This window comes from Prionailurus viverrinus, chromosome D2, assembly GCF_022837055.1.
Source record: "Prionailurus viverrinus isolate Anna chromosome D2, UM_Priviv_1.0, whole genome shotgun sequence".
In the NCBI taxonomy this organism is placed as follows: Eukaryota; Metazoa; Chordata; class Mammalia; order Carnivora; family Felidae; genus Prionailurus; species Prionailurus viverrinus.
In genome coordinates, this window is record NC_062571.1 from 73,933,014 (window position 1) to 73,958,623 (window position 25,610).

Below are 25,610 nucleotides of genomic sequence, written 5' to 3' on the forward strand. Positions count from 1 at the left end.
ACCTGGGTATAAAAGCCACCGGCCGACCTGTTGGGCTGTAAGAGGAAGCTCCAGTTGCCACATAGTAAGTCACGGCCCCTGCGTGGGCAGGGGGCTCGGGGGGCTGGGGCTGCCAGAGGGACATGTCCCAGAAGGGGGGACAGTCGCTGCGGTGGGAACACCCTGAGACACGGACTTAGAGCATTGCTGCCCAACGCCCTGGGTGCGGGGAGGCGTCAGCCTCAGGGTGAGAGTCATGGGCCCCGGCTGTGTCCCAGGCTTCCTCCCCTGTCCGGGCTCTGGGACTGCCAGCCTCATCCCTGGGCGCAGGGGTGTCTCTGCGTGTCTATGTTTTTGTCTACCTAGATGCTGCCTTCTTGGACCATCGGACTTCTCCTGCTGGCCACAGTCAGAGGTGAGGATGCTGTCACCGTCCCTTTGGGGAGAAAGCGGCTGTGGCTGGGTTGGCCTCTGGGGTGAGGCTGCTGGAGACACTGCCATCATTGTTACCATCGCTGTAAATAATAGCATTATCATTATTGCAAGACAAGCAACATGGCCATCATTCGGGGAGTGTTGACTCTGTGGCCATGTGCCTGACACAGATGACCCCGGGCAGTCAGGCCGCTTGGTCCTGTTCCCTGCAAAGGCTCCAGTGGCTGAGAGGTGTGCGGCAGAGGGAGCAGGTGGAGGGTGAGACGATATCGGCTGGCCTCTCACACCCTCGGTTCCTCGAGTGGACAAGTGCATGTCTGCAGACTAAAGCTACATGGATGTGTCCCCCTGAGAGCTTCTGTGCTGCCAGGCCTACCCCGATGAGCCCGTCTTCTTGCCCGGGGCCCCCACGTTCTCTCCTTACCGGGTCTCTGTCGCCCCAGCTCCGATCAGCCCCTCTCCTGTGGCCTCTGTCCAGATTCAGATACGGATTCCAGGATCCACGCCTCCTAAAACAGAAACAACCTCCCTGGCCACCAGAGCCCCGGGGACCTCCAGCCTGCTTACTGCCCATCACCCCCACCTCCTCACAGGTGTGCCTCACAGGTGCACTCCGGGGCCTCCCTCTCTGCCTCACTTCCTCCCATCAGGCAGAACCCCTCACTGCCTGGCGTGGCCCCTTGAGCCCTGCTGGAGCATGCTTCTCGCAAGAGCCATCTCCTGGCATCTCTGCTGAGGTTTTCTTCTGCATCCAGACTCCTCCCCCTTGCCCCCAGCCCCCCACTCTGGGACTTCCCTTCCATCCTAGCCTTGGAGTGAGACGGGGCTCCCGACAACAGAGTCTGGGGTCGGTGGGGCTGCTCCTCTGATCTCCTTTGCTGATCTGCTGCCTCCTCCTGCCCCAGACTTGGGCATCTCCCAAAAGTCACTCCCAGGCACCCCCCTTTGTTCTTGGCCTCGGAGCTTCCCCTTTGCCCAGCCTCTGGTTCCCCACCCTCCTGAGCTCCAGGGCCTCCCACCATGCCTCAAACTCACTTGTCCCAAACCAGGCTCAGACAGGACCTCCTACTCCCATCTTCCCACCTTTGCCTTAATTTCCACCCCTCCCTCAGGCTCTCCCTCCTCAGAGCCACCTACACTAGTCCCCGCCAAACACCTTCATGAAGCGTAGCTCCCAAGCCACTCACCAGCTCAGTGCCCCCCAGCACTTCCCCACCCTGCCCCTAACAGCCCCAGTGTCCTAACCTGGCCCCCACACTCGTGCATTTACCACCTGCGGCCAGGCCAGCGTTAGTCTCCTGCCACCCTTCCTCCAGGGCTGTTTCGGCTTCCCAGAGTGAACTCCACTCCATCATTAATTACTCCTTCTCCGTTAGATTTCCTCTCTCTCAGGGCAGGGTTTGAACCTGATCTGTCTCTGTCTCCTCAGCACCTAGCTTTATTCCCAATTAAACTTCGCAGGTTCAAACCCTGGCTCCACCGCCGGCTGTGACCTTGGGAAGCTCACTCTGTCTCTCTGTGCTCTGGTTTCCTCGTCTGTAAAACGGATGTAATAATACAAATCCCTTAACTCACGGAGCTGTCTTGAGTCTTAAATGGGATAATACTGGTAAAGTGCTAGTGTGGTCTCTGGCACCCAAGAGGGAGACCCACTGCAGTCCTCTGGGTTTCATTAGGTCACCCTCAGTGACAATTTCTTGGGGAAGTGTTTGTGTTGTAGGCTGGAGAATGGACCCTCAGATTTTGATGTGGTTATCTGGGTCATCAGTTGCATGTATTAAGCCCCTACTGTGTACACGATGATGCAAAAAGCTACCTTTCCAAGGAACAATAGGGAAAATCTGAAATGGCAGAGAATAATTTGGGGCAAAGGTGTGTGTAAAAGGATAGTATGAAGTCATGTGAATTGGACAAGTACCCACAAATGTCTACCGTATGCACGGGCTGGTGCTGGATGTAATGGAGACGTCCAGGTGAATTAAGAAGCATTAACAGCTTCACACTTGAGAAATAGCTGATGCTTGATGCATACATGTCAAGGGCCTTCTGGGAGTTTCCTGGAAGAAGTAGTTTTAAGGCAGAAGGTTCCCGGGAATTCTCAGTGATTCCCCAACTGGCCTCATGATAAGGGTTAAATAGCATTAAACATGTTTCCAGCAGCCCACCCCAGACCCTCTAAATCAGAATCTCTGAGGGAGGGGCCTGGGATTGTGTATATGTGACACACGTAGTCACTCCCGGTTCCCCGGTGATTCTTATCACCACAAAAGTTTGGGCAACAATGACTGGCAAAGATAAAGACCAACACTGGCCATACCCAGGCCTGGGCTCTCCCTGAAGAGTCCTCTTGTGGGGGCGCCTGGGTGGCGCAGTCGGTTAAGCGTCCGACTTCAGCCAGGTCACGATCTCGCGGTCCGTGAGTTCGAGCCCCGCATCAGGCTCTGGGCTGGTGGCTCAGAGCCTGGAGCCTGCTTCCGATTCTGTGTCCCCCTCTCTCTCTCTGCCCCTCCCCCGTTCATGCTCTGTCTCTCTCTGTCCCAAAAATAAATAAATGTTGAAAAAAAAAATTAAAAAAAAAAAAGAGTCCTCTTGTGTAGCTGAGATGACATTGCTACTGTTCACTGCTCTTCCTGCCCCAGGAAAAGAGATCTGTTATGGACATCTTGGCTGCTTTTCTGATGGAAAACCATGGACGGGGATCCTTCAGAGGCCTTTAAAGTTATTTCCCTGGGCTCCCAAGGACATTGACACCCGCTTTCTTCTGTACACCAATGAAAATCCGAACAACTTCCAAGTAAGAGTGGGCGTGGAAACACTGCCCGGTGGGTGGATTTGGGTGCCCACAGTGGAGCCGTCACATGGTGGTCTAAGGAAAAATGCACCGCTTTGGAACTCTCCAGATGATGTTTCCGCACCAATGTTTGACCTAGAGCCATCTCAGCTCTCAGGATCATAACCCCCTATGCATATCTAATGACATCTACGGACACCCAGTCCGGAAACTAACACATTCACAAACATTTGTGCATGGGGCTTGAGGGGCTTCCCGGCATCAGCAGCCTGTCCCTGGGAGGGAATGAGTGGCATTTGTAGAGAAGCCCAGGCCTGGTGTACCCGTGGGAGAGTCTGTCTTCCTCCTGCACCAGGCAGTGGAGGGAGAGAGGCCTCTCAATGGGGTACAAGTAGGGAAGTATAAATCCTTCCTGAGGATCTGGAAGACCGATGGGGAAGAAGGGATACTTAACCACAAAGGACAAAAGGTGGGGACCCTCAGAGCACCCGTTAGTTCCCAGGAGGCCTGCCAGGTAGAAGCAGGGCAGGCTTCCTTCGGGTGATTACCAGTGATCAGGAAGAACCTGCTGACAATCCAAGCAGCTGACAGCCCCAGTCCCTGGCAGAGTTTAAAGAGCCAGGTGTCTATCTATAGGTCCCTGAGGTCACCCACTGTGGGAGTCTAGGGGACTCAGCACTCCCATCTGGGAGTCTGCTTGAACGTGGCTATTGTGCTGTTTTTATTTTGGGATCCTTCTTCAGGCATCTTGCCTCTGGGGTCCGGTAGAAAGGGGCTTGAGGGCATTTAGAAATCTGTTCTTAAGTCTCAGGACCTTGAGATGCCCCCGAAGGCTCCATTTGAGCTGAATCTCCCCCTTTAAGCCTGGTATTTCTGGCCCACAAGTTTTTCATCTTTTCCAGGCCAGAGATCTCTTCCGTATCCGGGGAAGCCTAAGGGCCCCTTCTCAGGATGATGTTTTTAAATGCATAAAGTGAAATGCATTGGATTACAAAAGACACCAACTCTATTGAAAAACAGTTACCAGAACATGCTCGATAAATATGTGCTGCTTTATTATCTCACTAAATAACAAGATCTAGCAGCTCATCTAATAACTACTGTAATTTAAAATAGTAATGAGACTAGGGGCGCCTGGGTGGCTCAATCAAGTGTCGGACTTCGGCTCTGGTCACAATCTCACAGTTTGTGGGTTCGAGCCCCACATCAGGCTCTGGGCTGACAGCTCACAGCCTGGATTCTGTGTCCCCCTCTCTCTCCGCTCCTCCCCTGCTTGCACTCTGGCTCTCAAAGGTGAATAAATAATAAATAAAAAGTAAAAAAAATAGCAATGAGGATAAATTATTTTAAAGTACCTGTAACGATTGTAAATGTGACATGAAAATATCTGTGACTTCTACGGGTGACAGAGTACGTCAATACTACTACAGTTTGTTGCCTGACTTCATAATGAACAGAAATGCTAGATGTCAATTAGGGGTTAATGAAAACAGAAAGTCCATGAACTTGGACTTTCTGAATTCTGTACTCCAACCCCAGGTCAGGAAGGCCTGTTCTAGCCTGACCCAATCTCATGGGAGTGGAACCCATGACCTCAGTCTTATTGGAACTGACTCTAACAGCTCCGTGGGTTGTAAAGGCCAACATCCAAACTCCTCTTTTGTAATTAAACCAGCTGATCACTGCCACTGATCTAGACACTGTCGAGGCTTCAAACTTTCAACTGGAACGCAAGACACGCTTCATCATCCATGGCTTCATAGACAAGGGGGAAGAGAGCTGGCTGCTGGACATGTGCAAGGTAGGTGCCCACCCTCCTCACCTGGCCACTCCGTAAGGAGATGAGCACCCAGCAGCTAGGTTCAAACACTGCAGCTCCAACATCCCTGAGACTGGGAAAGGAAATACTCAGGGAGAGAATTGTCCTTTCTAAAACCACCAAGGAAAATCTGGGTTCTCAGGACATCCATTGTCAAGTTCCCCCAACTCAACAATTTCTAAACAACCAGCTCCTCTTGAGGCTGAAAAGAGCCACAGTCTAATCAGAAAGTACCAGACGTGGAGACTACAGCAAATTACCTGACATTTGTCTTTGATGGTTTATAGAAAATCCCTGTGTGACATAAAACCACTTAACTTTACCTTCTAGAGCTTTGCTATTCAATAGAACATTCTGTGCTAATGGAAATATCCAAATCAAGAGCCACTAGCTACCTGTGCTTATGGAGCATTTGAAATGTGGCTAGTAGGACCACAGAGCTGAATTTTAAAGTCATTGGATTTCAATTAATTTGGGGGGGATTTTAATGGATTTTATTTTTTTTTTAATTTTTTTTTCAACGTTTATTTATTTTTGGGACAGAGAGAGACAGAGCATGAACAGGGGAGGGGCAGAAAGAGAGGTTGACACAGAATCGGAAACAGGCTCCAGGCTCTGAGCCATCAGCCCAGAGCCTGACGCGGGGCTCGAACTCACGGACCGCGAGATCGTGACCTGGCTGAAGTCGGATGCTTAACCGACTGCGCCACCCAGGTGCCCCTTTAATGGATTTTAAATAGCCACATGTGGCTAGTGGCTATAATACTAGACAGCACAGCTCTAAAGTTATCATGAATATTAATAATGAATTATTATTCATAACATCCATTTCCTGAGCATTTACTATGAGCCTGACACTGTCCAGGTATAATCATTTCACAGTGCTTGTCCCATTTAATCCTCCCAGCAACACTGTGAGGAAGATATAGTTATTGTTCCCATTTCATAGATGAGCAAATTAAGGCACAAAGAAGTTCAATACTTGCCCAAAGTTGAATCCAGACTTGGAAAAGCAAAACCAGATCTCCTGTCCTTAAAACACCAAAATTCTGTGTATCTAGAGATTTAGCCCGCAGAAGGTGCCCAGGGCCATGGTTCTCTGGGGCTTAGTCTACACTGAGACCAACTTCACCAGCTTCTGTCCAAGGGCTCTCTTCTTCTCGTGGAATTGGGGTGGTTCACACACGCCCCTGGAGTCCCAGAAGGAAATTGTGTAGACCTGGAGATGGAAGAGTCAGGTAGACGCAATCTGTGGGGAATCAGCTTAGGAATCCTCAGGGTCTACACCAATGGGTTAACAAGGCACAAAGAAACACAAAGTCATAAAATGCTCACACCCGACTTTGGGTAACCAGATTGGCACTCCAAGAAAAGGGAGGCACAAAGGTGCCAAGAATAGTGAGGCACAAAGGTGCCAAGAATAGGGAGATGCAAAGGTGCCAAGAATAGGGAGGTGCAACGGCACCCCCATATAGGGAGGGGGTGCTGAAACCCCCAAAATATATAGAGAGAGGCAAAGGCCTGAAATAGAATCGGCGCAAAGGTGCCTGATACATAGGAATGACAAGATTAGATATTCAGGGTGAAAGTACCCCAAGTTTAGTACTACAACAGAAAGCCACTTTCAGAGGAGAATAGAGCCAGGGCAGGTAAATTGGTGAACTGGACTTTGGATGACTGTGCTTCAGGCAAAGCAGCACAGAGCAGAGATGGTTAACAAAAGAAAAGGTGTCTTGTTAACCCTGAGGTTATTCCCCCCGTCTGTCTCATCCCCTAGGCTGGCAAAGATTAAACAGGCAGGGTGCCTCCTGTCTGCTGTTAATAACCATCTACCCATCTGCCCGGCACCTGAAATTTGTTTTATATTGACCCAAACCCCAAACACTGTATACCTTCAAAATCCCCTTTTCCCCCTCACATCCTCAAATTAATGTTCACAATTTCTTTGTCTCGTTGTGCAGGCCCATCACGTTTGTAAGCCTTCTGATCTGAATAAATACGAGGCAAAGACCCTTATTCGTTGCTCTTGTCTTTTTCCCGGACATTAGCCATCTCTCTTTTTAATCCTGTGTCCACTCTTTTGCTAAGACAAAAGAGAACATTAGACTTAGAGTCTACGACAGCAATCCACCATGATGCCCCAGTCTCCAGCCAACTCCTCCCCACCTCAAACCAAGTTCCAGTCCAGGGCACCCCAAAATGAACAAAGTATATGGAGTGGCCCTTTCTGACATTTATTTTTCCCCCTCAAGGGACCAGTATCCGTGCTTGGGCAAATAGACTGTGGTCATAGCACATGATATAAAAGATGCATATATCTGAGAGAGCTGTATCCTAGCTCAGTCTAAATTTTCTTATTAAACTTGTCCTTCAGTACCTTAGATCTCCCATCAAAGCGTTGTCGGGAACATAAAAGCATCACACCCGTGGCTTCAACTCTCTGGTGTAGGGGCCCACAAACTTCCTGTGGAGAACTAGGGAGCAATTACTTTTGCATTTGTGTTCAATTTGGATCATACGGTTTTAACTCACCTCTTTTAGCTCAGAAGCAGAGATAAACAATAAGTAAACAAAGTATGTGGCTGTGTTCCAATAAAACTTTATTTATAAAAGCAGGTGAATTTGGCCCTGGGGTAATAGTTCACTAATCCCTGATCTAGTAAGTGATCTTTTTGATCCGGCTGTGTCACTAAGTATCCATGAGACCTTATAAGTCATTTAATCCATTCCAGGCCTCAGTTTCCACATCTGTTAAAGTGGGGATAAGTATACCCATTTGATAGCGATGTGGTGAAAAGGCAAGTGTCAGGAATATTAAGGCTCTGGCACAAGTAGGTACTTGATGGGTGTGAATTCCTATCTCTGGAGTGTACAACTGGTGGCTGTTAATAAACTGGTTTCTCCTTCTTACCTGTCTTCCCCAGAAAATGTTTCAAGTGGAGAAGGTGAACTGCATCTGCGTGGACTGGAGACGTGGGGCAAAGACACAATATACCCAAGCGGTGCACAACATTCGGGTTGTGGGAGCAGAGATAGCTTTCTTAATACAACGGCTGTCGGTAAAACCCTGCCTGGGCCACATCCCGTGGGTGGCGGGCAGAGAGGGGACAGGCTAGCACCGCCTTGACCTAAGAGGCAGCCTAAGGACCCCTGGGCCGGGGGCAGGCCTGGAAGCCCAAAAAGGGCGTTTTCTAAGGTGAAGCTACAGCTTTCCTCTCTCCTGGATTGTCCTGAAGACTCCTACTTAGGGGGCCCGAGGCAAACTAACCTCTCTGAGCCTCAGTTTCCCCTTCGGAAATAAAGCCTGTTTATTTCACGCAGGCTGTTCTGGGAATTCCCAGCGCACGACTCTCGACTCTCAGCTTAGATGTGTCTTCAAAATCACCCCAGGAGGGAAGGCCTCTTACAGCCTTTTGGAAAGTGTATTCCGGAGAATCCCAGAGCCAGGCCCACCACCCACGCTCTCCCAGACAGGCCGATCTCCTGCAGGGGACCAGGGGAGGGCGCCCAGCGGTGGGGCGTGGGTGGGAGCAGGCCCTCCCCCCCCCCCCCCCCCCCCCCCGCACCTCCGGTCCCCGCCTGCAGTTAACGCGGTGGCCGCTGGTCAGCACTGTTGCACCGCTAGGACCAAGTCGCGCGGGGGTGGCTCCTCCGGAGTTTCCAGCCGGGGTCCTGCCCCCCGCCTCCCCCCCACTCCCGGTGCCGGGCGCTGGCGCGCATCCCCACCCGCCGGCGGGACGTGACTCGGCATCCGTCCACAGACCGAGCTGGGCTACGGCCCCGAGGACGTGCACCTGATCGGCCACAGCCTGGGCGCGCACGCGGCGGCCGAAGCGGGCAGGAGGCTCGGCGGCCGCGTGGGCAGGATCACAGGTGCGGAGCGCTCGGCCCCGACGGGGTGCGGGCGGCAGGGGCGAGACCAGAGCCCGTTCACGCACGGCTCCGCGCGCCCCGACTGGCCGAACCCGAACGGACTGTCGGTGGAGCCCAGACTTGAATCAAAAAATAACTGACCATGTTTTCACGTGTATTAGAAAACACCCGATTGTAAATAAAAATACACTTATATTTTTTAAAAAGAAAAAGGAATTAGCATATTGAACCCATGACTTCAAGGTTATTATTGCTAGAGTAATATAATAATAATAAGTGATTTTTTAAACGTTGACTCAGCAGTTCCACAAGTATGTATGCTGTGCCATGCACGGGCAAAAAATGAAAGGGGCTATCTGAAACTTGCCATGTTGGAGGTGCTCGGTAAATAATGAATGAATGAATGAATGAATGATTTAGCAAAAGTAAGGCACACAAGACAGACACAGCCGGCTATTTATTTTGTGCGAGCAAATCAGTGTGTGACTTTGGCAAACAGTTGCATTCAACATTTAATGAATGGCTCCTTTGCTCAGGACGCTGCTGGCATCGGATAAAAAATAAGGGGATTATATAGTTTGTGTTTCTGTAGAATTTTTCAGTTTGCAAAGTCCTTTCTCTTACATCATTTCAAGGGGTTTTCACAATAACCCTGTAAGAGAGGTTGTTGTGATTCCTGCTTTCCAGATGAGGAAACTGAAGTTCAGAGAGGACAGGTATTTGCCCTTGAGCAGAACCAGGGCTAAATACAGGTCACTGAGTCCTGGATGCCCAGCAGCTTCCACCCTGCCTCTCTTCAAAGATGAACTGGGCACAGCCTACTTCAGGAAACCCACAGTCTAGTCCGAGAGGCAGACGATTCAGTAGGCAAGTAAAATTCAGAGCAGAATTAAAGAACACAAAATAATCCTGCACAATGTGGATGGTGTGTGCTGAGAAACGAGGGGCTAAGTTTTCAGAGCGGAGGTGGTATTTGAGCCCGGTCTTGGAGAGAACAGATTTTTCAGGGGAGAATGGGGCGGGGGGAGGGTGAGCAGTAGGCTGGGGCTAGCGTAGGCAGCCACAGAGGACTAGACAGTGTGGGGCTGGGGGACCCGGGCCTGGGTGGAGGTGGGCAAGGCCAGGAGCTTGCAGTCTTGCAGAGCAGTGACCAAACAGTAACAAGTGAGGGTAAAAAGGGTAAAGGCGATGAGGGAACAAGAGGGCCACCTAGATCCTGCTTGGAGCCAGGCACCAGAGACTTCTGGATGTTCTTTGACGGTCAGTGACCCCACTGTTAGCCTTTCTGTCTCAACTTCTCTCTCCTAAGCAGACCAAGAGCTACAGACCCAATTGCCCACATCATGGCTACTGAGGTCTGGGACTCTGCCCAGGAATCCCCGTGGATTTTGTGGGTACAGGATTTAGATCTTGGTTTGTCCTAGAGTGTGGCCTCACTGCCCACCTCCCCCATTTCAGGACTGGATCCAGCAGAGCCATGCTTCCAGGGCACGCCTGAGGAGGTTCGGCTGGACCCATCGGATGCCATGTTTGTGGATGTGATTCACACGGACTCTGCTCCCATGATCCCTTTCCTAGGTGAGTTCCTCATTGAACCTCTTGGTGACCAGCCATCCCTGATGAGAGTAAGTCCAGGCGCCCCCGCATACACATACCGCAGGGGTGGCATTCAAGATGGCTAACTGCAGGAATGTCTCGGGCACGAGCTGTCGAAATGGGTGCCGGGCACGAGTAAACAGCCAGTACGTTGCCGGTGGGTTCAGCTTGCCCCCCCAGGTCAAACAAAAGATACTTCTGCAGCCTAGAAGGCTATCACTTAGCCTTCAAACCTTGTGTCCTTTCCGATCTGCCACTATCCAGAGTGACAGATGTATTTCCTATTGACGTTTGACCTGTACCTGCAACATGCAAAGGTTGGTTGTTTTTTTTTTTTCACTTCTTTTGTCCAAGCTTTGGTTGCAGTGTGTTTTGTTAGAGATTAAAGATATCCTTTTATCTAATCCTTCACAAGTCCTTGTTCTTTTTTCATTACTTTCGTATATAACCACTTATGAAACATGCCAACAGAAGATGTTTTCAAGGATAACTATATCGCTTAATGAGTACCATATACTGCATTGAACATTTTATACACATTAGCTCATTAATCATAAAACCTAAAAAGTGAGTATTACTATTTACAATTTCGTTGCTGAGGAAACTGAGGTTCCACACGGTCAAGCAATTGCCCAACCTTACGGAGTCTAGAAGTACAATCAGGCTGTGATCGCAGGTCTGCGCGCTTCAAAAACCCAAACTCCTAGCCATTGGGCTGGGCTCTCAAGATGGCAATATAATGTCATGTGGTCTCAATAGAACAATATAACATAGAAGTCAAAAGTTTTAAATGAATATAGTAATAAAAATGCACCAGTCTTGATATGTATCTGCCGGTACATAGTGGTGCCAGGGCATGTCAGTATTGTTCAGGGTCTCCCCAAGACAGACAGACAGACAGACACACGCTCACACACACACACACACACACACACGTGAGCACGCTCACCCAGAGCCCAGCTTCCCTCTCATCTCTCTTCCCGTGTGCTCTCCTCCCTTCTTGTCTTACCAAGTGCCCATCTCTGAGCACTTTCTGGAGAGCCACAGACAGGATGGCTACACCCGGGAGAGAATTTTCCAAGAAGGTTCTGGCTGCAGTTGGAAGGAATTGAACACTGTCTGTGTCCACAGCCTAACGTTGGGGCCACTTACCTCCCTGGTCACCTCTGCTTCCAACATTTCAGGTTTTGGAATGAGCCAAAAGGTGGGCCATCTGGATTTCTATCCAAATGGAGGAAAGCAAATGCCTGGATGTCAGAAAAATGCCCTTTCAACCATCGTTGACATAAATGGACTATGGGAAGGTACGTGAGTGAGGAAAGCAAGACAGCAGCTGTTCCTGGTGGGAAGAAACAGTGCATGGTCTGGGCCGGGTATTTCCACAACCATGTCATGAGGTCTTTACTCTGATTAGCCCCATTTTACAGACAAGGAAACTGAGTCACTAAAGTTATAAAGCTTGCCCAAGACCACCCTGGATTTAAGCCCAATTTCTGGCTGCAAAGCCCGGACCTCCTGCCCCGTCCTGGACCATCTTCCCCTTGTCAGGATGCTGAGACTTGGAGGGACCCGCATGCTGCCTAATACCCAGCTCGGGCTCTGGCCTCCGTGCCTGTTCCTTGAAGAAGCTGGGTGTACGCAAAGGTCTGAAGGGCTTAGGCTTCCTTGCCATGTGCTGTGGTCAGGTTCTAGGCCCAGAAAAGAGCTAGCAGGAAGACAAAGCAGGGGTGTGCTCTGAGGGTTCGGGGAGCAGGTGCTTGTAGTGTGAGGCCCAGGGCCTGGGGGAAGAGCCTTGCGTGGGTTTCCATTCATCTGAGAGGACAGGCTCAGGACCCTTAACATTAAGTGGCCTAAGGCATCATCTGTGTTAGCTGCCCTTGTTCTGGCCTTTGGCTATTCCTGTCACCCACCCCTGAGACCAGGCTTTACTGGCCTCCTGAGAGTGGAGGCTCTGAGTCTGTGGTCATTTCATTTTAGTATCTGTTTGTCTGAGCTGGGAGTTCCGGGGCCAGGACGCCAGGGACTGTGTCAGGGGCATCCCAGACCCACCAGGATGTAGCCAAAAGCAAGCACCCAGCGCTGTCTGTTCTGCTGAGCTCAGTGAACTTCAGTGGCGTTTTTATAATCCTCGACCTGATTGCTGAAGCCACAGCCAGCATCCACTGACAGTAAACGGTGCTTTAACTCCCTCTCGGCTCTGCACCGGCCAACTCTAGGGACAGCCTCCCGGAGAGTCACAGTAAGGGCTGCCCCCTCCCAGAAGTGACTAAGGACTGCTCGCCCTCAGAAGTGACCAGCAGGCCACACATAATAGGAGCCCAGGCTTAATGAAAGAGGCAATTTCGAGAGAATAAGGCCAGGAACACTGGAGCGTGTGTCTATTGTATGGAACCCTGAGTCCCCCAGGCGCAGGGCAGAGGAAGAGTTAAGTCTGCTGGTTCCCCTCTGATGGGATCCCAGGGCAACAGTTGGGGGTGAAAGAAGCAACGAAGTCTGAAACAGGTGCTGTTGTCTGGTAATGAGTGTTGGTGTGGGCCACACTGAACCAACTTCTGCAGAAAGTTTCTGGGCATGGAGAGCCCAGAGCTATTGGGGGGCTAACCCCGTCACTGCTTTCCAGACACAAAGGGGAGATGTGCCTTTCTCCAGGAGCGGTGGGGGAAGCCCCACCAGACCCCCCCCAAAAAAGTGACCCCCAGCTATGTCTGGTGTCTCTGTTTATCAAAAGTTTTGTACCGAGAGCTGGAGAAGTGAAAAAAACGATTTTCCAAACAAGAAGACTTTGGTTGAAAGAAAAAGATGATAAATAAAACGCAGTGAGGGGCGCCTGGGTGGCTCCGTCGGTTAAGCATCTGACTCTTGATTTCAGCTGAGGTCATGATCTTAGGGTCATGAGAGTGAGCCCCGCGTTGGGCCTGCTTAAAATATTCTCTCCCTCTCTCTCTCTCTCTCTCTTTCTCCCTCTACTGCTTGTTCTCTCTCTAATAAATAAAGTAAAATAGGTAGAAGAGTGGCCAGAGGCCCCAGTAACCTTACTGTCCACTGCTTTTACCTTGTGCCTGGAATTGTAAGCAAGAAGAATTTCTCAACCTGGGACCAAAGGCACAAATAAGCTTGCTTCACACGAGAGGCCTGCCCAGGGTGTCCAGAGTTCAAACATTGCGGCCTGGCCAGCGGGCAGAATGCAACCCACAGCCGTATGTGATTGGTCCTCACAGTGACTATTTAAAATTTTTTTTTAATGTTTGTCTATTTTTGAGAGAGACAGAGTGCGAGCAGGGAAGGGGCAGAGAGAGAGGGAGACACAGAATCCGAAGCAGGCTCCAGGCCCTGAGCTGTCAGCCCAGGGCCCAACGCAAGGCTCGAACTCCCCGACTATGAGATCATGACCTGAGCTGAAGTCGGACACTTAATCCACCGCTGAGCCACCCAGGCGCCCCCACAGTGACGATCTTAAAACTGGGAATATACTGCTATCATTTAAGCATAGAAAGGTTTCCATGTAAAAGTCAGGATGCTGGCTTCTCATGAAAAATCAGAACAAGTAGTCTGGGCCTTTACCATACAACTGGCCGAGCTGTGTAGGAACCCTTTAAAGACCGTTGCTATTCTCTCTGTCTCTGTCTCTGTCTCTGTCTCTGCATATACATTTCTCACTGCTCCCTGCATGACCCCCAGCCCTCATCATTTCTTTATGTTCCCTGCCCGGGCCCCCAGAAGATTTAACAAATGTGCTCATTAGCACCTGTCACTCCCCAACACTTGCTGGCCCTTGAGTAGGACCTTCTTGGCAAATGGACACGGGGTGAGGAGAGGAAAGCCACTCTGGCCAACCACCATTCCTAAACAAGACCCCAGATTTCCTACTTGCCCCTAAGTATGGCAAAGTCAGTGATAAAAACTTCACAAAGTCAGGGCGCCCTGACACCCATCTGTGAAATGTGGAAGGAGGGGTTTCCGCTCAGTCGGAACAGTTCAGGCTTCAAAAGTGAAATGCCTCCTGTGGGCTCCCATGGCCTTTGCTTCCTCAGGAACCCGAGACTTTGTGGCGTGCAATCACCTAAGAAGCTATAAGTATTACTCAAGCAGCATCACCAGCCCCGACGGCTTCCTGGGCTACCCATGTGCCTCCTACAGTGACTTTCAGGAGGTAGGTCACCCCCGGGGCTGGGGGGAGGACAGGTTTTGTCCCTGTGACTTGGAACAGAGCGGAACTGTAACCTCATGACTAACGGGAGGAGGTTCTGGAATGCTGAACCTCACCGACTCTTCCTCTCCCGGGGACAGGGTGGGCAGGAGGGGACCTGCCTGCTGGGTCTTCCCTAGATCCCAGCTTTTTATTCTGGAAAATTCCCAATCTACACAGAAGTCAAAAGAAGAGTACACGAATACCTGTACACCCATCACCTACATGCACCGATTGTGAGCTCTTTCTATGTATGTATACATATAGTTTTTTTTTTTCTAAATTATGTAAGAGCAAACTCAAGACGTTAGGACTCTGCTCAGAAATACTTCAACATCCATCTCCTGAGAACAAGATCATTCTCCTACAGAACAACATGCAAGAAATTGTTAAATTGATACACTAATATTTTCTAAAATATGGCCCATATTCAAATTCCAAATATCCAAATCATGTCCTCCAGAGCTGTCTTTTTCTTTCTTTCACTCTCCCCCCTCCCCTGCCTCCCTCACTTTCTTCTCCTCCCTGCCCCCCTCCTTCCCTTCCTTTCTTCCCTTCTTTTTCTTCCGTTGCATTTATTTATTTATTTTTGAGTCTCCTTTAATCCAGAAAAGCTCTACATCTTTCACTGGTCTTTCAAGACATTGACCGTCATGAAGATTCCAGGCTGAGTGTTCGGCAGAATATCCCACAATCTCGACTCATCTGGTTATGTCTTCGTGATTCACTGAGTGCTCGCGACTCCTCAGTGTGTCACAACCGGAGGCACTGGCATTTATTTAGTGGCACTTCGTCTCATTATTTGAGGACTGACAGTTTGATTACTTGTTTAAGGTTTAAAAAAAAAAATCTGCCAGATTTCCCCATTATAGAAGTACCGTGTCCCCAAGTGCTCTGTGAGGTGATATTAATTCTGCAGCAGCAAGCCGGCGTGAAGGCGTGTGCTGCTTCCCTGAATCAGTTAGTATTCTGCGGTTGCAAAAGTTTGAAGTTTCAAAATGCTTTTTTCTCCCAAGTAAATGTAAAAATATATTTACACTCACATGTGTTCCTGTCAAAGTTAATTTTGAAAAATTAACCGTCTTGGGTTGAACTAACGTCAGAAGGACTGTGTGAGGATCTATTATGCAGCTCTGGCTGTGCTGGTTCTTGTTAGGGCATGGGTAATAGTATCCACCCCCTCCAGCACTTGTCTTAATGCTTTCCAAAGTGCGGGATCGCTCTGCACACCATGGACGATGGATGTGGCGAGGGCAAAGAACAAGGACCGGTGACACTGTAGCAGAAAACGTTAGTCTGATCTGAACAGAGCAAACCACCTCCTCCAGGCCCAACTGATGAGCTACCATGTGGGGAACGTCAAACAGGGATCAGTTAACGTAACGCGCATTCGAATGAAGATGGTCACAGATCTTCTCTTCCTCTGCTCTTTTGAATAACTTATTTGTCCCATTTACTCCTCCTGGAAGATGTCTTGCAGTTCCCGTCCATATTTTAACATTATTGCTTCATGGATATGACTTGTCTTCCCAACTCTACTCCGGGTTTTCTGGGTACTTCTTTGGGTGCACAGCAGGGCTTCACACAGTTCTGTGCGTGGCTCGGAGGATGAACGCATGGATGTATGAGTAGATGGATGCACGCATGTTGGTGGAGGAGTGGAAGGATGGGCGGATGCGTAGGTGAATGGGTGGATAGATGAGAGGATGGAGGGGAAATGAATGGGTAGATGGATGGTTGGATGGGTAGGTGAGAGGATGGATGGGGGATGGATGTGTGCATGTAGATAAATACAAGGATGGATTGGAAGATGCATTACTTGCCGGCTAGAATGAGTGAGTGAGTCAAAGCCCAGCATGAACAAACAAATTATGTTTTTTCACCAGGGTAACTGTTTCCCTTGTCCACCTGAAGGATGCCCCCAAATGGGGCACTATGCTGACCAATTTCAAGGGAAAACCAGAGCTGTGGGACAGACCTTTTTCCTGAACACAGGAGACAGTGGTAACTTTACGCGTAAGTTTCCATTTTACTCTTTTAAAACTCTTGCAAATAATTTGGAAAGGTGGAGCAGCCTAATTAGTCGGGACCCCTGCTAGCAATGGCCAGAAACTCAACTCCAGCCAGCTTAGCTGTAACAGAAGGACAGTAGAATGGCATTGTCTCTCCTCTTGTTTACTCCCATAGCCAATAATTCTGATCAATGGAATGAAGTACAATGATTGGCACAGGCTGGTCATGTGCTCACCCACCCTGGTGGCAAAAAGCACGAATCAATTAACAGAAGATGATCGTGTGGGGCAAAATCACTGTAAGTCAAGAGGTCATGCCTGTGATGATCTGTCATAGGAGTACCCTACACAATCATGCATGCATATGCACACACACATATGTATGCACACACACACACACACACACACACGCACACACACATGCTGTGTTTGTGTTGTTATTTTGCCCAGCTTCTCACCAAAAAAAAAGTACAAGATGGTGAAATCATCAAGATTCATTTCTTATAAGTAATAACACAGGGTGGCTGAATAACAATTGCTTTCCAAGGGAGTTATAAATTAAAAAATAATTATACAGCACTTTACAAAACACTTTCCGCATATAGCATCTCATGTAATCCTCATAAAACTTAGGAAAGATAACAGCTTGGCAGTATCTATAAAGTCTCATGTGCATATTCCTGCAACCCAGTCATTCTCCTTCTCAGGCATACCTTAGGAAAACGCTTGCATAAGAAGGTGTGCTCAGAGATGTTCACTGCGGCATTGTATTTAATGCTAAAAGTTTAGTGATGAGAAACCTAGATGCCCACCAACTGGTAAATAGCCAAGTACTATATTTAACCATGAAAAGCAAAAAGAGGGGCGCCTGAGTAGATCAGTCGGTTGAGCGTCCAACTCTTGATATCCACTCAGGTCATGGTCTCATGGTTCATGAGATGGAACCCCAAGTTGGGTTCTCTGCGCTGACCGCATGGAGCCCGCTTGAGAGTCTTCTGTCTTTCTTTCTGCTCTTCCCCTGCCCATACTCTCTCTCTCTCTCTCTCAAAATGAATTAAAAATAAACATTTAAAATAAATAAATAAATAAAAGCAAGGAGAGAGCTCTATGTACCGAAGAAAGAAATCCTCTAAAGCACAGTAAGTGAAAAATGCGAGTGGCAAACGACACGTATCAATACAACAAATGCAATACAACATGAATCAGTCAGGGTCCCAACAGGAGAGAGAACTCATCGAAGTGGTTCAGATGAAGAGACTTGTTTGAAGGATCCACTCTGAGAGGTGTGGGCAGGGTTAAAGGAACAAACAAGGGGTGCTGAGGCGCCCAGAATCTGGTGGCTGTGGGGTCCTGGAATCGGGCTATCACAGAGACAGGGAGTTACCACCGGACATCTGGTATACAGTAGGAGGCCGCAGGGGAGCATGAGAGATGGTTCCACCCTTTCCTCCTGCTTCCTGATCTCCTGAACAAGTCTCTTATTGGCTGAACTCAATAGAAAGCCAGTAGCAGAGATCCCTGGTGGGGGTGGCCTTCCAGAACACAGAGCAGGACAGAAGAGGGTGGTAAATCTGTCTGGGGTGAAGACGGGTGGAGACAATAGAGAATAACTGTGCATCCTATTTGTGGAAGGGGAAAAAAGCCTAGATATTCTTTTATAAACTTACCCATGTATGTATGAATGCTCAGGGAAAGCTCCAGATTAGGGTTTCTCTACCTCAGCAGTACTGACATTTTGGGCTGGATCATTTGTCGGTGTCGGCGTGGGGGCTGTAATGCATTACAAGATATTTAGCAGATCCTTGGCCGCTAGATGCCATCAGCAGCCCCCTCTCCTGGTGTGACAACTCATAGTGTGTCCAGACATTGCCAAACGTCCCCAGAGGTGCAAAATCACCCCTGATTGAGAACCCCTGGACTTGATTAAGTATAGACATCAACATGGTTATCTCAAGGACAAACTTGAGATGGAGGGCAGGTATATGGGGTCCTGATGAAGATTTTGGGATTTTTGTTAAATTTTCAAAAAATTAAAATAGTTCATTGCATGTGAAAATAGTGAATAACCAGAGGAGAGGAGCCGGTGATTTATCCCAATGGTGCAAACATCTCTCTGTCCGGATGGCCTTTCTGTGTAATGATGTGAACTTCGGGCACACACGTGCAGTAAGAGGCTGTCTCTCATCCATCAGGGCGTGTGCCTTGCTGTATTGGCAGGAGATTGTGCTGAACAATATTTTCTTCCCCCTGCATCACTCACCTCCACCTAGAATCTGAGTTTCTGGGACTCCAACTTCAATGAAAGAAACCACTGTCACCTTCCCCGCTTACCTCGCATCCTGGGGGAGATTCAGAGCTTGGAGCAAGAAGGCTTCCATGGGGTGATTTTTTTCCTAACAAGATGACTTCATTGAACTGATTGTATGTCTTTGGACAGGCTGGAGACATAGGGTGTCGGTCACACTGGCTGGAAAACGGAAAACAAGCGGGTACTTCAGGATTGCTTTGTATGGAAGTAACAGGAACTCAAAACAATATGAAATTTTCAAGTAAGTTCGACAGCAAAGTGAAGTGGTCCTACTTTTCATAAAAGACTATTCCTAAGATATTGGGTATAAACTTTGTAAATCTGGCCATCTGTTATACAGAACCAGTGAATCCTAGAGTGTCGTTGCTGGAGGAAAATATTAGCATCTAATCCAATCATCCCACTTTACAGATGAGAAAAGTGAGGCCCAGAGAGAGGGAATTGACTCTTTAAAAGGAGATATGTGCTAACTGCTTTTGCAGTGTCAGTCATTGCTTTCTGACTTAGGTTTAATGGATATCAAATTCTTCAAAGGCCCGTTTATGTGGCGACTCCTCCCAACACATACCCTCTCCACCCCCCACACATACATACATATCAAGCTTCTTGTTGCTATGGTAACCTCAGCACCTAGCTTCTGCTGGGCGTAGGAGGTGCTTGGCAGCTAGGTGTTGTATGAATGCGTAACTGTGCTACAAAATCACGTTCTGGTTTTTGTACTAACTTTTACATAACACTTTTCATGTTAAGTGAAAGTTCTTCGACAACTTTCTCTGCTCCACATGAAATCCTAACAGAAGACCTCTGTGTAGGGGCCCCTGGGTGGCGCAGTCGGTTAAGCGTCCGACTTCAGCCAGGTCACGATCTCGCGGTTCTTGAGTTCGAGCCCCGCGTCGGGCTCTGGGCTGACGGCTCAGAGCCTGGAGCCTGTTTCCGATTCTGTGTCTCCTTCTCTCTGCCCCTCCCCCATTCATGCTCTGTCTCTCTCTGTCCCAAAAATAAATAAACATTGAAAAAAAAAATTAAAAAAAAAAAAAAAAAAAAAAGAAGACCTCTGTGGAACCACGTACATCTTTAAACATATGACATTGGATCAGTTAGTCCTGTAGTGTAATCATAGGGTAAATACGCTTCCCCAAATGCTTGATTTCCCCTAAGGACAAATTAAGACAGTGCAAATCTCTGGTCCTGTACTTTTTGAAGATGCGTTCGTCACAAATACAGTTGTGTTTTAGCAGCCGCTGGATGTCCACGAAGGCATTCAAGGTATTTGCAGAAAACCAACAATAGCAGCCATCGTTTGGAGAAATGATAGATTGCCATCATCCTATGTATTCGTATGTCCAGCTGATACAACATTTCACGTCTGTGCTTTCAGAGGATCCCTCCAACCACATGCAAGTCATATGCGTGACATTGACGTGGACATCAATGTTGGAAAAATCCAGAAGGTTAAGTTCCTCTGGAACAACCATGTGATCAATCTGATCCGGCCCAAGCTGGGGGCTTCGCAAATCACGGTGCAAAGCGGTGAAAATGGGACTGAGTGCGTATCTCTTATTCCACATACATTGTGTTATCTATATTTACTTGTCAATCTATCCATCCGTCCATCCAGTGACCCACCTACCCATCTAAATAACCATCTACCTATCTGTTCATCCCTTTCTGTCCATCTGCTTAACCATTCACCCACCCATTTATCCAATGGCCATCTATCTAGTCATCTGTTTCTTTATCCTTCTGACCAGCCATCCAGCCATCCAGCCATTATCTACCCAACTATTCATCTCAACTCCCCCATCTATCCATCTGATTCACTTTGAAAACTCAAATATCATTTTCCTCAGGCCAAATTCAACTTGGCAGGAGCCAGGCATCAGTTAGGTATAAGGCATAGATTTGAGAAACAGGCCAATACGAAACTGTTTTATCTCAAACAATGAGAAAAACGCCTGGGCAGAACTTGTAAGAAATCACCAAGTTAATTCCAGTTGGGGTGCTGTTCACAATGTGAATTGGTTTGCTTGGAGACTGTGGCATGGAAAGGATAGGGAGTGGGTTAGGATCCAGATCACAGTAGCAATCTCTCCATATTCAAGGGAACAGAATCTTATTTGGTAGGGGGTGCTGGGAGAGGACCTAACTGTGTTTAAAATGTCGAAAGGGGCGCCTGAGTAGCTCAGTCAGTTAAGCGATGTACTCTTGATTTCAGCTCGGGTCGTGATCTCACAATCCATCCATGCGTTGGGCTCCACACGGACAGTCCCCACAGAGCCTAATTTAGATTCTCTCTCTCCCTCTCTCTCTGCCCTCCCCCACTCATGCTCACTCTCAAAATAAATAAACTTAAAAATATTTAAAAAAATTTTTTTATGTTTATTTTTAAGAGAGAGAGAAAGAGAGAGAGACCGAGAGAGAGAGACAGAGCAAGACAGAGACAGAGAATCTGAACAGGCTCCAGGCTCTGAGCTGTCAGCACAGAGCCCGACATGGGGCTCAAACTCACAAACCGTGAGATCATGACTCGAGCCAAAGTCGGATGCTCTACCGACTGAGCCACCCAGGCGCCCCTAAAAAACATTTAAATAAAGAATGAAAGAAAGCGATCTTCAGAGAAAAGCATCATAAAATAGTAGGATGTTAGAGTCTGAAGGAAGCTTAGATACCACCTCTCGACTGCTCTCATTTTGAGATGCGGAGAGTAGATACAGAGATTCACAGAACTCGTTTGAGACCATATAGGGAAGCTGGAGAGAAAAATACTGGACCACAAAATGTTTCCAAAAACACACACCAAGACCTGACTCAGCTGCACCACTTAACTGTGCTAGCCGTAAACCTTAGTATTCTAGATTCCTCCACGTGTTGTTGGAAGGACCAGATGTCACTGTGGCTGTGCCAGTATTTTCTATGCTCCAGAGCAGAGCAAGACCATCAAGCACAGCACAGACTTAGACCCAGGTCTTCTGACAGCGGGTCCCATCCGGCTCACACAGCCAGACGTGGCATTGAGGATCTGTCAGGCCAGGCGTTAGAATGCATGGTGGAACTGTCTGGATTTCACCGTAGTGAGGTGGGGGGTGGGGGGAGTTACCGTTGTCAGCTACGCTACAGCCCACACACTGTATATTGCAAGTACCGAAGTCACCACCTCACACAAGGGATCCCTTGTCGAAGAGCTACATTCTGAAAGTGATCCCTGAGGGAAGGCTGGTGTGGTCAACCATCCTACGTTAGCCAGAGACACCTCAAGGGCCAGAGGACCCAGGGAGTGCCCTGCATCTCATGGCTGGGTGGCTGCCCCAACCTGACCAGGCTTCACCCCTCAGGAGTGACAACCCTTCACGATCATTTTTTTTAATATCTTTATTGAGATACCATCCCCATACTGTACAATTCACCCTTGAGAAGTATATAATTTAATGACTTAAAAAAAATTTTTTTTAATGTTTATTTTTGAGACAGAGACAGAGCATGAGCAGGGAAGGGGCAGAGAGAGAGGGAGACACAGAATGTGAGGCAGGCTCCAGGCTCTGAGCTGTCAGCACAGAGCCAGACGCGGGGCTTGAACTCATGAACTGTGAGATCATGACCTGAGCCGAAGTCGGACGCTTAACCGATGGAGCCACCCAGGCACCCCTTTAATGACTTTTTTGACATATTCACAAAGTTGTACAATCATCATGTGATCAATTTTAGAATATTTCATTACCCCAAAAGGAAACCCCATACCCATTAGCCGTCACCCGCTAATCTCCCTATCCCTTTGCCTAGCCCTAGGCAGCCACCAGTCTCCTTTCTATCTCTATTGATTTTCCTGCTCTGGACATTTCGTAGAAATAGAATCATACAATATGTAGTCCTTTGTGACTGGCTTCTTTCACTCAGCATCATGTTTTCAAGACCAATCTATGTTGTCACATGTGTCTGTACTTCATTCCTTTTTATATCTAAATAATATTATATCACCACATTTTGTTTATCCATTAATCAGTTGATGGACATTTGGGTTATTTCCACCTTGGGGCTATTATGAATAATGCTGCTTGTATACAAGTTTTCACGTGGACACACGCTTTCATTTCTCTTGGGTATATAGGAGCGGAATTGCTAGGTCATGTGATAACTTTAGGTTTAACTTTTAGAGAAACTACCAGACCCTTTTTCTGGAGAGGCTGCCACATTTTATATTCCCAGAAGCCGCATATGAAGAACCTCCATGATCTTGACTCTACAGGGAAAGTCCTCTCTGGGCAGGCTAGGGTGCCCCTGGGAGTGCATTGCCAGGCCCATCAGAGACTCTCTTGGTTTCAACAAAAAAAGAAAAAAAAAAATCCTGGGTCTGATGCAGCTGATTCACTCTCAGCTCAAGAAGCCACAGGGGTGGAGGATGTTCTGTGAGTGGTTTTGCTTAGAAAGAATCCCCTGAACTCACCTTGGCAGAGCAGACCCTTCCAGTCAAGGGATCTGAATTTCAGGGGGCTGGCTAGCTGCTGTTTACTCATCTGGGGTCACATTTCCACCAGCAAATGACCCTCATGCTGAAAATGTTTTCCTCCGCAGGTATAATTTCTGTAGCAACGACACAGTGTCAGAAGACGTTTTACAGTCTCTTTACGCTTGTTAAAAACGTGGTACTCTCTTATATCTTTGCAGAAATAAATTCTTTAACGCCCTCGGTTTGGTGTTGAGGTGTTCATTTGACACCCGCCGTATTCCGGGGTCATATTTCGGAAATGATTTATGGGACGGGAGGGAACGCCTGAAAAGTCCCCCCTGGCCCCCCTCTGCCACCATCTCTGTCTTTCAGGGCACTTTGTGTGGCCTGTTCTAATGTATTTCCTTTGCTTCGACAATGAATTTCTGTCCCATTTGATAAGGTCATCATTGTTCCCACGTGGTGCCCACCCAGCTTTTAACATCCCAGGGTAGGAAGCAGACCCCAGGCAGGGGCGGCCAATAGCAGGAGTAACTCAGGGCAATTATTATCTAGATTAAAGCCTGGTGGGAAAGGGGCTTAAAATAAATTAATACGTGCACATGGTACAAAATGCAAAAGATCTAGAAGAGTATCCTTACACAAGCTATGTCTCTGTCCACCCTCACCCGCCAAGTCTCTGGTTCCCCTTCCCAGAGACAAGCACAGTCTTTTTCCAGAAATATTCTACATGTACCCACGTGTGCCTCCCCTCACACAGGCAGCCCCAGCCCCACCCCCACCCTTTGTGTTTCAAACAACTGGTTGGATACAACAGACACCATTCTAACTTGGCTTTTTGCATTATCAATAAATTAGATATTATTCTCCAATGATGCAGAAAGAACCTCTTCATTCTTACAGCTTCCTAGATTCCACTGAGGGGTGCATGTGGTGTGATTGTCTCTGCTAATGGACGTAGGAGTGTTTTCCAAAAATTTCCCAGGATGGATATTCATGCAATCACTATCCTCTGTGGTTGCTTTACATTACAAAAATCTGTCCAGCAAATATTTAGGATGGATTTCTTTTGGTCAGGATTGCCAAATTGCCCAATGTTAGCAAATGTACCAGCTCACAGTCCGGTCAACACCGCAGTCGGCTGAGCCACATGAAATTGCCACCCTTCTGGGCCAAGAAGGTCAAATATTGGTCATTTCATTCGGTTCCTTCTAACGGGAGGGCGCTTCGCACCCTTACCAACATGGTGAATCGTCCAACCTTTTCTGAATTCGGTAGGTTGAAGTGCTTTTCCTTAAATTGCAATTGGTGTTTGTTTTATTATGACCCAGGGTGAACATCTTGTTCCTGTTGAATGGCCCTTTGCGTTTCTTTCTCTGTAAACTGTCCAAGGTGTTTGCCAATTCTAGGCATCTTCTTCATATAATTTTTACTTTTAATGTTTTTAATGTTTGTTTATTTTTGAGAGAGAAAGAGAGAGAGAGCGTGCGTGCAAGTTGGGGAGGGGCAGAGAGAGGAAGACACAGAATCTGAAGCAGGCTCCAGGCTCTGAGCTGTCAGCCCAGACAGAGCCTGATGTGGGGCTTGAACTCATGGACCACAAGATCTTGACCTGAGCCGAAGGCAGACGCTTAACTGACTGAGCCACCCAGGCGACCCCAGATCATTTTTACTTTAAAGAGCACTTTAAAATGAAGAAAATTGGAATATTCTGTGAAATGCAAATATTTCCCCCAAGTTATCCTTCTCCCTGGGAGGAAAGGGTAAGTCAGTTGAAGGGCCTGGGCGTCTCCTCACAAGGCTGGCACCCAGCCAGCCGGGACGCAGCTCCTACACGGAAGGTTCTGCAGGTGCCGTAATCCAAGGGGCTGCCCATTGAGCAGGCAGAGCCTGTGCCTAGATCTTGGGGGACTCAATGCCACCCCAGGCACAGCAGTGGGGGCCTTTGTGGACTGCGGCCCTTCCAGCCTGGCCTTCTGCCCACACACGGCCTCCCACACCCCCCGGCCAGCCTGCCCACTTGTTCCTGGAACCCCGGTGAGTGGAAGGCCGGTGACACATAGTGGATGTTACTTTTGAGGCATAGGATGCGGTGGTATGGGGTGCACCAGCTGGGCCAGAGTTGGGGTATTTCCTGTTCAATTCTTAGAATCCAGAAACAGCTTCATTT

At 48.3% G+C, this 25,610-nt stretch overlaps 1 protein-coding gene across 1 annotated transcript; it reads left to right on the forward strand.

Annotated features, from left to right (window-relative positions):
* Nucleotides 1–345: 345 nt before the first annotated feature.
* Nucleotides 346–23,629, forward strand: LOC125148006 (pancreatic lipase-related protein 2-like). The gene is made up of 12 exons (XM_047825626.1): nt 346–394; nt 3,054–3,208; nt 4,881–5,006; nt 7,949–8,083; nt 8,786–8,897; nt 10,356–10,475; nt 11,678–11,797; nt 14,525–14,643; nt 16,566–16,695; nt 19,129–19,240; nt 20,378–20,545; nt 23,566–23,629. The coding sequence occupies exons 1-12, from the start codon at nt 346–348 to the stop codon at nt 23,627–23,629; spliced, it is 1,410 nt and encodes a 469-aa protein (XP_047681582.1).
* The last annotated feature ends 1,981 nt before the right edge of the window (nt 23,630–25,610 follow it).